A 14,213-nucleotide genomic window follows, 5' to 3' on the forward strand; every position below is an offset into this window, starting at 1 on the left:
ATTCAGCTAATACATGTTTCTACATGTTTAGCAGACAAAATTATAATTTTTCACCCGTTTTTGTTTGCATGCCCTGTCCTCTTCACACGAAATAATTGTTGCCAAGCATATTGAAAGGAATGGCAAACTAGGTTGTTATTAAAGAATGATGCATATATACCTAAACAGAAGTGTTGTCTTATCAGAACAATTAACACCTGCAATAGAGCACACAGCTTAATTCTCTGTGGCACGGAGCATGGGTACAATGGAGAGATTCTCATTACTTCTCCTCCAATACCTCCTTGTTTAAAATATTTTTATTTGCAGAGTGTGGGTGTATGGTAATTGTCATGGATTCTTTGAAAGGTGAGACTACGTAATATACAGTTCCACTAGAATGGTTCCATTTGCAGCTGTGGTCCTATTAAACAGGGATAATGTGTACAGTATGTGTGGGTGACAAGAGTGTGATGTGGGGGGGGGGTTAGGGATCTCTTTGGCAATAAACTTATATGTCTCATCCCATTGAACATGTTGATTAATTACTTCACCACTCACACAACAAACATGTTATAACATGCCAGCATTTGATTGCATGTTCTACAATTGTAAATACTAATATACCCATATAACGCTTCAAAATATGCTTCAAACTTCATGTGATACGATAACACAGATCTTATAATAAGCAGCACACTGAAATCATATCTATGCATATGTTTATGACTGCACTCTAAAAACTGTCAAATGAAAGCAATGTGGTAATTGAAAGAAAACAACATGACAATAAATTGGAGTTGCTTTAGTAGCAAGTTGATTGTTTACTTCATAAAATTTACTGACTCCACGATACCCAGATTATTCTGCATACTACACAGTCCAGTGCCCAGTGACTGATTTCAGAAAAATAAACAGACTTAGTGTAAACTAAAAGCATAGTGTGTCAACTGTCATAGGGTTGTTTGTGATCTTCCCAGTGTTTAGCAGAGCATAGATATGAAGGTTAGAAACAAACAAACAAATAAGTCATTGAATCAACATTTAATATGACTCAAAAGCACTAAAACAGAGTATCAAATTATGACAATGTGGGCATTGTTCAATTCTAATGGGAGATCAAGAGATTATGAGTCAACAAATGCTTGTGATACATTTCAGTGGGTTACATCGGTAAGACTACTCGGTATTAATATGTTATGTTATGCTTTGTTTGCCAATATCATTCTGTTTCTTTCCCATGCTTTTTTTTATGGGGGGGGGGGGGAATAATCTTTTAATTCCAGCATGAAAGATATTTGAGATCATGTATTTGAGGAAGGTACAATTTGTCTTTACAATATTGATTCTTTTCTCCTCCAGGGCCAAATCACACACATACCACCCCTGTAAATATCTACTTATACACACAGGTCTGAAAAATCTCTCCATAAGAAAGCCCAAAATCAGAGGCATACAAGATTCTTGGTATGGTTTCACTGATCAAGTATAGTTACAAACCCTGGTCCAACAGTAGGAAAATCCACAAGAAGCCATATGGCATATCTCCCAGGTCACAGTTTAATGATGAAATCTATATCATTGTTTGTTGTTGTTGTCTCTTCAGCTTCTCCTTTTTTCTTCTTATATGAGTGTGTCTCCCTTGAGAAGTGCAATTACTCAGTAAGCTTTATTACAATGCAAGGGTTGAATTGGCAAGAATCCGACTGAATCACTATGAGTGTAAACTGACTTTTGGCCCCCAACAAAATTGTTCCTACTGCATGGCGCAAGGGAAGAGAGAGCAGACTTTCAAGTCACCCTGAATCTAATTCCACTTCTTGATCCTTCCTAATCCCCTACAGCATGTTACATCTTAGAATCCAACAACTACCAACTGTTCCTGAGCTTAACAATACTTGGGCACCCATTTTTTGCACAATGGATCCCTACTGCCCTCAAACAGTACACTCACATATGGACCATTGCAATCTGTCCACTGTTATAGTGACACAATGCATACACTGAGAGTAGTAAGACCTAATGCTTTAACCACTTTGATGAAAGCACTACTCATATCACATAGTATGACATCCAAAATATATCACTGTACCAATGAATATATGCTCTTCTTGTAAAGCACATACCACCCTGCTAGTTCCTTCGTGCCAAAGATTTAGGCATCAGCACTTGCTTGAATGTAATTTACCAAAATAATGTTGTAATGTCTGCTCGACACTGGTTAAAATCATTTAAAAAAGGTTTTATGCATTTGTTTGTTAATCAATTTGTTCATTCAAAGCTATAACTAAGAATAGGTAGAATCCCCACTTGCAATGATTGGTCTACAAAGTCAAAATGTTAATGTAATCTCATCATCCCTAATCTCTTGACATTGTTAATAAGGTCAATGACTTCATTCTACAGCGGACTACATCCTTACCTGGAAGTATGAGAGCTTCAGAGTGGAGCAGCTCAAAGTTGACCTCCAGCGTACTCTGGGGGGCGACAAACGGCTTCTGGGGACCTGCCCTCTTTGAGACATCACTGGTGAAGGAACGCACCCTGGCCACCACTTTACTTGGTTCACCCTCCTTGTCTGAAAGAGTGTGTGTGTTGGGAGGGGGGGGGGGGGAAGGGAGGAGAGAAACAGGGATTATGATCGAAGCAATGCAAGAAGCATAATGCTAAAACACTCATGAGGCTCATTCTCACTGGGAAATATCACAACATTACAATCACTGCAATGATTGAGCCTTCCATTCACACTGCAAGAAAATGATGAAAAAATTTTTTCATATATTTTGCTGCCAAAATGAGTAAATTAACTTAGAATCACAACAAGACAACTAATAGCATGCATGATTTCATGCACATAGGGAAGACTAAGACAGAGAAAAACTGTACAAAGACAGATGCATATTTACAGGTGTATATAATTAAACAAACTTGATATTATACGGTAGTATGCATAACTTACAGATTTGTAGAATTATGCAAATTCTACCATAAAAATACTGTATATGCCATATAATAACAAGTCTAAATCATTGTGCATCACGACATCACGACGATTTCAAGAGTGGTTAAATTCGTGATTGTGAAGTACAGTGCTGAACGAAAAAATGTTTATGTATATGCCACATTCATATCGGGATCAGAGTCAATATTTTCACATGTCTTTAAATGTGTGTACAGCACCTGACTTGCAAAATTCTAAAAAATAAAAACCTTGCGAAATATTTGGTGTATGAAATAACAATTTGGCAGTGGGTTGGATCAAATTATTATCAGTGTGTAGTGAAGTAATCATGATTTCAACTTTCAAAAGTATGATGTACAACAAACAGTTCTTATTCAAAGTCATTCTGACAATTATATAAACAGCATTCAAATTAACACAATGATCACTGTGTTAACGATAAGTTCAGGACAAATCTAAATATAGAAAAATCCCTGAAGCAAATCCAAACATATCCACAACATGAGATATGAACAAAAAATTGTATTAGGCTATGCATCTTTTGTGCAAGCCATGTCATGCATAATGAAATCAATAGAAGTCACTGTGTATGTACCAACAGGCCATTAGTCACCTGTTCTGGTTCATGTTTCAGACAATATATGATTGTAACCAATACTGTGTGTTTGTCTACTTACAAGCCAAGATATGGCAAGCCACATATATGATAAGCTGTGATAGGATAAACCAAGATATGATAAGCCGAGATATGATCAACCAAGATATGATAAGCCAAGTAATGATAAGTTTGTCATTATCTGTGGTTTCATGAAAGATATCCAGTTAGCCACAAGTCATTAACAGATTCACTCTAACTCACTGACGGGGTGATCTTATTGATTCCTCATTTCCTGTTCCCATCCAGAGAGCATTTATTTTCTCTATACTTCCTCTCATCACACAGACACACACAAACTCTTCCTCTTGCTTTGGCATTTTGTTTCCTCTTTAGCTACCATGATATATAAATCATTCCTCTCACTGTTCCTCAACCAGAATCCCATTTCACTAACATTTACCCAACTTCTTTTTTTTTTGACATCATTTACATTGACTGATACTTTTACCACTATAACCTACACTGCACCAATAGCAGGTGCCTATATTCTTCATCAACTTTATTTCTTTTTCTTCTTCCTCCTCTTCTTTTCTATTTTTATCTTTTTCATCCTCTTTTCATCTTTTTATTCTTTTTCTTCAATAATATCGCCTTCGGTCAATACTGCCATCATTTCCTGAAGAAACTTTACAGTAGAAAAGGTATAAGTTTGGATAGTATTTTGTCTTTCCAAATAACTTTAGAAAAAGTACACAGATCTCATATATCTGCAGTGTGATAAGAAAAAAGTATATATGAGGAAGTATTGTTGTAAAAGATGATGTTCTTTCTATGCTGCTATCCCCTTGATGGTATTTCAGAGTGAAAAGAGTCACTCTGGCTGTAGGTTCTCCAAGAATGCACTGCAGTATTACCATTGAGATGGTTCGGTGGTGAAATTCAACTTTTCGCTTCTCAGAGGACATCGAGAGAATGGAATGCCGGATTTTCGGATTCCAGTCTGATGTCATCATAGGTACCTAATACTGCCAAGCCTTCCTAAGACAGCGTCATGCCCCACACGTACGCTATGCACCTGTCATGACCCTGTTGCCATGGCAACACTTGTTTGTTGATAGTAATCTCGTGAAAATGATCTTGTAATAAGGAAAAAAAAGTGGGGGCACAAAGGTGACAGCCACCAGAGTTGGCCAATCTAAGATCATCATCTAAACATACTTGTACACTTAGATGAATTTACAGTGTATGTAAACTCGTGGAAACTAGGAGAAAGAATTACCATTATCCTTTAGTTTTCTTTCTTACTTGTCATTTTCTTATCAAAATGCATTGCATGAGGAAAAATCAGCTCTTCAAGCCCACATCCACTGAAAATGCATGTTCTCCTTTTTTCAAATTCTCGCATAGTTACATTCTTTTTCAATTCTTAAATCAGTATTCATCACAAAGTGAAAAATACAATGACTAACGTGGTGTGTCATGTAGCTAATCCTATTTCTGTTGATCAAACAAGATGTCCGAAGGCATGGCGGTGCCTCACGCAATCCTCAAGATTGTTCCAATGTACTGTAAAACGAGGAATGTGCAAATTTTAATTTCGCGAATATCACGAGAGCCAAGATTTGCGAAATCAAATTGCATGTGAAAGTTCTTGTCTACATACGCATTGAATGTCAGAGGCAACTCGCGAAAAATATCATGCCGCGAAAAAGGCCGTCGGCTCCAATCCGTGAAAATTTCATGCCGCGAAAATATTGTATTCATAGTATATCACACCTGCCAAAGGAACAGACTGCTCTTCTCAGTCATCTCATTTGCAAAGCTGTACTTTTTTTTTTCTCTCGGCTGCTGCTGGATTCTCAGGTCAGGCATCCACCCCTCCTGGTGTTCCACCCCCACGGTCTGAGGGAGCGATAAATCAGAGTTATGCTGACAAATCCAGCCCCATGCAACAACAGCCATAACTCAAATTGTTTACGGCAATGTTGCTTTGCAGTCTCTTGGTAGCATAATCCCCCAAAACAATCACATATTCCTACTAACCTGACATGGGGTAAGTCGACATTACTCTTCAATACTCATACTCAAAGCTCCCTACACAAACTGAATAAGGCCAATACAACCATAGGTCATATTGAATCACATCTCATCATATCAAATCTTCTGATTTTCCAGAATATCCTGCATCTGTTTATACCTTTTCATTAGAAAGAGAGGCATGTACTTGCTAGCACCAGAAATTCCATTGATAGACCAACTAAATATAAGAGAAGAGTGAGTGTCTACATCCTGGGTAAAAATTGGTTCATGACATATCAGTAAGAAATCAATGTGTACCTTTCATTTCCTTGTCTTTCCTCTTGAGTTACTGAAACATCCAACAGTTTCCCCTTATATATATCTGTAGATTTCTTTCTTCAATGTCATGTATTGATTTCAAGTTAAGAACTTAATGTGGTGTGTTTTCTCCTGGAGTCAACTATGAACAAAGTCATTTTCAAGATCCTTTCAACTGCCCCATCTCATCCCCCTCCCCCAAGAAAAGAAAAACACACACACACACACACACACAAAAACAATTGTACAAACACACACAAGTACACGAAAAAAAAAAAACAAACAAACAAAAAACATGCAGGTATATATGTTAACACAAGAAAACTCCTGGTACTGAAAACTAAGCACTGGTTGTTCATTTTCCTCCTGAAAATCTGAATGACCTGAAAAACTGCAAGAGCACCAATTATCTAATTTGAGACTGATACATCTGATCAGGGGTGTTGCACTACAATTAATGGGGGAAAAAGGTGCAAAAGTGGACAATTCTGAATATAAGACTGTATGACCTACTCATAGATATACTAGTAACGTATAAGACAGGTCTAATTATCATTGTGCCAAGGTCTGTGATTGAAACGTTATCGAACAAAACGAAATAGTCTGCAACGAGTTAATTACTCACATGCATTTAGTTCTGATGAGGAATTTCTCACAGTAAGCAGTTACTTTTGTGGTATGACTGCACCTTGAGATTCAGATTTTTTGGAAGACAAGAGACCCGCGGGTCTAGCGCTCACCTGAGTATTGCAAGTTCACCTTTCACGCAGTCACTAATCTAAATTAGTCACAGCTCTACTAAAATTTGACCAGGCATTCTCAAGTACACGTACAAGATGAAAATGTACAATAAGGGCCCAAATTTTTGAAGATTCCTTAATTTGGGGGGATGGGGCACCCTGGGACCCTCTGGGTGGGGCATGGTGCCCATTTTGATAAACTGAGATCCTGACCCCCTAGGGATGCTACCTGCCAAGTTTGATGAAAATCCATCATGATGTTTTCAGGAAGAAGATGAAAATGTATAATTCAGGCTCCCATTTGGACTTTCCCAACCCCCCCCCCCCCCCAAAGAGGGGCACCCCTGGATCTGCTATGAACAAACTTGAAACTACAGTCATTAATGTACTCACTCATAGTATTATCTTAGCTCTATAACTTCTGATTCTAGAGAAGATTTTTAAAGATTCCTTCATTTTGGGGGGTTTGGGCTCCCCTAGGGGCCCCCTGGGTGGGGCATGGTGCCCATTTTAACAAATTGAGATCCTAACCCCCTAGGGATGCTACCTGCCAAGTTTGGTGAAAATGGGTCATGGGGTTCTCAAGAAGAAGATGAAAATGTACAATTTAGGCCCCATTAGGACCCTCCCCACCCCCCTCCCCTGGGTCCCAAGGGGGGTACCCCTGATTCTGCCATGAACAAACTTGAAACTACAGTCATCAATGTACTAACTCACAGTATTAACTTAGCTCTATCACTTCTGGTTCTAGAGAAGAAGATTTTTACAGATTCCTTAATTTTTGGGGGTTTGGGCCCCCCTGGGGGCCCCCTGGGTGGGGCATGGTGCCCATTTTTAAAAATTGAGTTCCTAACCCCCTAGGGATGCTACATGCCAAGTTTGATGAAAATCGGTCTTGGGGTTTTCAAGAAGATGAAAATGTAAAAAGTTAACGCACGACGGACGACGGACGACACACGACGCACGACGCACGACGGACGAAGGGCGATCGCAATAGCTCACTTGAGCCTTTGGCTCAGGTGATCTAAAAAGCTGTCAAGTTAAAATATTTTAATACCAAGACACCTGCTATTTTTACATCAGTGATTAATGGCAGTAATGAGTTGCTACCTATAGCTAACAGTAGACGTCACATTCACATTGCCATCCCTGTCTGCCTTTGGTTACATGCATCACTCTGTTGGTGAGAGTTCTTTCTTAAAGGGAAATTCATGAACTGTTAAAAGTAAGTCTGAAATGAAAGAGTAAATTTTACAGGCACAGTAGTGAAAATTTGATAAAATTTGATAAAAAGTATGGGAGTTATGAAATTGTAAAGTTTCACAAATTTTCACAAAATAATTCTTGACCAGTCAATATGAATATGAATATTCAAATAGTATGTTAATGAAGTCATTGCCTCACAACTTGTCATTTGGTTTGTACATACAATCTTGGCATTTCTGTTTGTTTGTTTGTTTGTTTTTGGTCCAAACACAATTACGGATGTGCCTCACTCTCAAATCCTACTTTATTTGACTAATCATTATCTTAAGTCATTCAATCAGGAATAACATTACGTTTTACACAAGGCATAAGGGCTTGATTTTTTTCCATTTTTTTTTTTGTCCACAATCAATGGAAGATTCTGAGGTGATGATATCATAAGCTCACTCATTTGATTCGGCACGCCACACACCGGGGTACCGCGTTGTATACTGCCATCTCATGCCCATTATTTACAATGCGTATCCGAATTCAGATACGCCGATTCCGAATTCGGATACGGCAAAGTCGTCGCAATGAACTAGCACCATAGGTGTTTTTCGAAGTACACTTGCATGCATTAATTGATGCATAATCACAAATAAGAAAACATTTTTGTGCATAATAATACTAAAAAATATTTTGACACATTTTTTGGTAAGCCAGGGTACAGCGCTGAAAAAAAAATAATTAATTCAACAAAATGGCGAATTTTCATTTGGTACCCCAGGGTACCAAATATTGCATCATTTGCATAAATATGTCAACTAGCTGAGAATTGTTTTGACAAAAATTTATGAATCTGTAAATTTGCATAACTTTCTTAATTTCCGCTGTTGTACTGTTGTACGAAGTAAGTAAAATTTTACTTTTTCTTCTCAGCCTAACTTGTAATTGGGCTGGAATTCCCCTTTTAAGAAACATGTTAAATATTGTAAGAACTTTTCAGTCAGTTTATGGTTTATTTTTACAACTAAGAATGCTACTACCATACTCTTCTTCCGTATAGCTTTTTTTTTTATTCCTACTAAAAAAAAAACTGTCTCAGTTCTATTCTTTGTTTTCTTTCATATTCTTTCACATATTCACAGCAGATTTCTGTTCTTCTCCCTTCTCCCCCACTCTATCCAGATGCCACATTTTGTTTTGTTTTTTCTCTCTCTGAAATCATACCTGACAATCTTATCTGGTCAAGTTTGTTCTTTTCATCTTCTGTTCAGTATGTCGCAAATGCATCTAATCTATAAAGCCAGCAAGAATGAAGTACTTTTTGATGAGGCATGCATTCTTTATCAATAAGAGTTAAGTCAACACAGTGTGATCTTCTTGTGCAATTGTTCGTCACACACAAACATCTCTCACAGCTCAAAATGTTTTCAGTGCCACAACACTGGATGAGAACATTACTGCAGTTTGTGATACCATGCATAGATAATGATATGAAAGAGATATAAAAGAAAATGGCACAAAATTTCATTATTCATGAAAACTACACATTCCCTCTACTAACTTGTTACCAACATATGTGAAGGGTAATACTCTTTCTCTTGCTCTCTGAAAGAGGTTAGACAAGTGCTCTTTTATTATGCTAGAAAGGTAAAAATAAGTTGAATTTTCTTTATATTTTCTATCTATTGTTGTCCATGCGCAATGTCACATAATGCCGTGGTCTTCTCATTCAGTGATGGCAGCATCAAAAATGTAAAAATTCATAACTTTTCAACGGATTGTCCGATTTTCCTCAAACTTCGCTGATGTATTCCATTATTGTTGCATTCCCTCAAGCCACATATATTTGGGCTTCATTCTCCTTTAAGGGCATTCTAATTCCTCATTTGGTTTGCACACAAAATGCCCAGTTCCTACAATAAAGAGGTTTAAGCAGATTCTATTGAAACTTTTCCTTTGCATATACATGTATTTTATATGATGTGTGTCCCAATTGTGAAGTAAGAAGAATGCTTTCCAGCAAAAATTTGCTGGGTATTATGACAAATATTCTGTTTCAGTTTCCAAACATTTACTATCCAAGAAACTGACACCTAAGACAGATTACAATTAAAATGTTCATGTTGTATTCAACAAGCAATATAAACACATATTCATTTTAAGTGGAATATTACCTCAAAGCATATATAGGCTTAAATGTGCTGTAATTATAATATAGAAATATTTCAATGTGGATACTATGCCATATTTATTCATATTTGCTTTCATGTACTATTCCACAAGTCTAGTTTACAAATTTAGCCATACATACACGTGTAGGCCTACATGCAATTCATAAAAGGAAGATTCAGAATTATCACGAAGAAAAAATTTCGATGACACTCACAATCCGTCCATGATCGTTGTCTCCACGCTTGTCCGACTTCCATGATATTCCAATCAGACAGAAAGTTATCACAGATAAATCACAATCCAACCACAAGCCCTGGGCAAACAGCTGCCACTAAAAAAATCTCACCACATCAAGCCAAGCACTGAGCGTCTGTCGCATCCCTAAACTGTATTTGCGATTCTAATTCCACATTCTGTACACTGACAAAGATGAATCAGATCTCTTAACTGGGCGTATATATCCTTTAAAGCAACCCTTCAGGCACTAGCTTCAATTTCTCCATGCCGTGGCTGTCCCCTCCATGCTTACTAAACTATTACTCAAAGGAGTCTTTGATCTTTGGTTAGTGGTCATACAGAATACATCAATAAGTTGGTACTGTAGACCACTTCAGGATGCCACACTGGTTTCCAACAGAGCTGGAGAACTATGACGGAGGACCTTGAAATTGGAACTGATTGGTGAAGTCCCTTGGTCCTCGGCTGAAGCCACATGGCTCGTTCTGTTTTCTCTACCTTGATTACTCTCTTGGTTGTCATGGCTGCTTGGGATCAATGTCACAGCAACCACCATCTGACTGCCATAATACAGCGTGCAGCTGGCCTCTGTTACTTTACCATCATCCCCTCCCCACCCCGCCCTAGAAGAGACCCCCCCCCCCCCTCACTTAACCCTTCGGTCACTGAAGACAGTAGGTCAACCACATCTCCATAGAAACTAAGCAACATTTGTACCAAGGGTGAATTATGCACCTAGAACTTAATTCAGTCTCATTTCTGCAAGCAGCAGCCCTTCCTTGACCACTCATTCACCACTGTGTTGCCATGGCAACTGGTGAGAGAGATGACAGCGGTGGGGCATCAACCTGTGTGTACTCCACAACACCTGCTGAGTGACAAGGCCCTATTTGGACCTTGTCCAAAAGTTCTGCATATGTATCAAACCTAGACATGGGCACACAGTATAATATCAATCACAATCACAGACAAGACACTGCTTCTGCATGCACTTCTTTAAAGGAGAACATCAATAAGTTCTGCACGAGTCTCATTCAATGCTTATTTTGTGAGTTTATTATGAAGAATAGTTCTGTGGGATATCCAGTGTCTATATGACAAGTTTGATTTGATCATTGACAGCTGACATCCTTAAAGTATATTCAATGTCCATAGAATACTCCTAATTTATTCATGACAAAGTTTTCAGAGGTTAATCTTGTGCTAAGGGTTAGCATTGGTTAAACTGAGAACCAAATCATCAGTTCTCATTAGTGCCTGACATTAATGCTAACATTTTTTTAATGATGTTTAAGATTTGCTACTCATAGAAGTTCCTCACAATACTTTTTTACCATTTGGTATCAATTGATAATCACAATAATACACAGTCTTTTGTATGGCACATTTCCAATTAAACTGATGCAATGCACTTACATGGTCAAAATCACTTCAGTGACCAGGGCAAAAAGAATATTTGATTGTACAATCCTACATCTTATAATTACACCAATGTGAGAATCAAACACACAAAATATAGTACAGGCTGTCATTTATTCAATGACGTAGACATTGTACAAGAGATAATCTGTTGCCATCACTTGTTACTGCTATGTTGTTCCATTCACTTAGTGTAAATTTTCCTGAGACAGTCTGACTACTGTCCTTCTTTGGAGTCTTTTAATCATCTAAACAAATGGAATACTTCCTTCAAATCAGGAAGATGTAGGAGGGTCAGTTTGTACTAAATTTGAGATTTGAATAGCTAATGCTACATAGCTCTGGGTTTGATACGGGCTTAGTCTAGACATGCATTACTAATCAGTTTACATGGTTGGTTTGTCACAATAGACATCAAAACATAAAGAGGATTTCTTATGAGGGCTAAGTTCAGTTGTCTCCTTCATTTCTTTAATCACTGGTCAGCTATGCACATGAAGGACATACTTATGAGGAAGGTAGTCTATGCTACGGATGTCAATTTAGCTGCATTGCCAATTTGAGACCCTGGGCTACAGAGGAGACAGATACTCAACACACAAATGGCTCAATTACACCAGGATCCAAACTTTGAGTGAAGTGGTCATTAACATTGAAGGTGAGCCCTCTGTTGTTTTTAACAAGACAGTCAGCCAACTACACCACCCTTCTGTGCCCTGTCCATTTTTTCCCCCTAAAGAATAACTACGTTTCACTTATTTTGAGGGTTATATAAAGGCCTTCCCATGTACATTCCATTTTTCATCTCATTTTTTTATTCTATTTGTACTGAATTGCACAATATCAATATTTGGTTTCATCTTTGATTTTTGTTTGTCACTTGTTATATGCTTCTCTTGTTCTTGAATGATGGAAACAAATGAAATAAAATGAAATACTTCACCTTGTCAATGCCATATTTTGTCATGTTTGCCAGATTTTCCATAATTTTTTTTCAAATATGTGCTTGGTGATTGCTTATATTATTTCTTTTTCTTTGTTTTTTCACAGAAATATTTTGACATATTTCTGGGAAAGTGTTGCAGAAAATCATTTAACAAGTGTGGCCTACACGGAAACTCATAGCAAAATTAGTTCTAGTTTCAAAGTAAAGAGACAGTTTTCTATTTTGGTACATATGTGACCGTGCATCACAAAACAAACAAAAAGTCGCACCCCTTGATTTTATGTGAGGACTCAAGAAAGGTGAAATGAGTCAACCGAGTCAATTTTTAGTTTTCCATATTTTCTGAAAGAGCTTTTTTTCTTCTACATTATTCTTGAGTTTGGGATCATAAATTGAATGGAAAAGTGGGTTTTCAACAGTTTTTCTACAACCCCTTTTTTGGTCGAGTATTGTGATCAGGTTTTTCTTAGAGGCCCCTTTCATTTCTTGAAAATGCTTTGCACCCCCTTCACTTTCAACTCTAATAACTTTTGAAAAGATGATGCTACTGCTCTGAAAGTTGACATTTATCATGGTCAGAATGTGGTAATAGACCATGCTCAATTTCAGCTTAATTTGACAATCCCTTAATTGTTGGTGCTACAGTGGTAAACATCATGTTTTTGTCCCATTCATGGCACAGGTAGCACAGCTTAGTAAAGATTAAGCACTTGAATAGACCCTGTACTTCAGAGCCTCTTTTCTCAGTTTACACTTTCCAGAGTGTGTGCTTTCTTTCCAATATTAAGATAGGTTAGGATCGTCCATTTGTTTTGAGTTATACATCATTTGAAAGCTTAGAGTCTGCTCGTTCAGAATCTGCCCTTAACTAAAAATCAATGTCTGGCGATTTTTAGTTTGTTTTGTGGTACAGGGTCACATATACAACAATGGCAAAGGCAATTCATGCAAGTGAAGCCAGTGCACACTTGTGTTAGTTGCCTGTGATAGCAATAAGATATTTAGATCCAGAGTGAAGCTATCACTTCACTTTGCATATCATATGTATATAGAGAGTGGAGGGCCCTGAACACTACCATCAACATTCACACTCCAAAGCAGGAAAACTGTTATTATGTATGTCTTGGTTCATCAGTGAATCAATGAATGAATGTATTACGACATGTCTTTGGCCAGGCCACTGTGGCTTGATTTTTTTTTTCTTTCTTTTTTGTACACTATGCATGTGTGATATTTTTAGTTGGATACAGTATTAACCGCTTGAGAGGTTATGTCAGGAAATGGCAGCTCTCTCCATGGTGAACAGTCACACTGAAATAATTACAATTTTACCAGTTTTCCTCAACAAAACTTCATGGGGCATGATAAGTAGGTTAGTGATTGAGCTTGATTTGTTTGTAAGCCATAAATGTCTAAAAAGATTTCACAGGATTTAAAAAAACCCATGCCTGAATCTCATCCCATTTGTTAAAACAAACTTTGCCTGAAATTTGTATTATATACTGAGATGTAAATCTGTTTTAATTTCTGTTAAAATGGAAATATCACTCACTCATTGTTTTTTTTTTTCCACCATGCAATTTTAAGGAAATATATCAGTCACCCATAAATTTACTTACTGGAATTTAC

General features: G+C 37.5%; 1 protein-coding gene across 1 annotated transcript in view; it reads right to left on the reverse strand.

Annotated features, from left to right (window-relative positions):
* LOC140232736 (puratrophin-1-like) overlaps positions 1-14,213 on the reverse strand; it is a 146,026-nt gene that overhangs the window by 63,233 nt on the left and 68,580 nt on the right. Inside the window, exon 4 of the mRNA XM_072312852.1 lies at positions 2,402-2,557. Coding sequence (XP_072168953.1) covers positions 2,402-2,557 — 156 coding nt within the window. The remainder of the gene's footprint in view (positions 1-2,401; positions 2,558-14,213) is intronic.

This window comes from Diadema setosum, chromosome 9 (genome assembly GCF_964275005.1).
Source record: "Diadema setosum chromosome 9, eeDiaSeto1, whole genome shotgun sequence".
NCBI classification, from domain to species: Eukaryota; Metazoa; Echinodermata; class Echinoidea; order Diadematoida; family Diadematidae; genus Diadema; species Diadema setosum.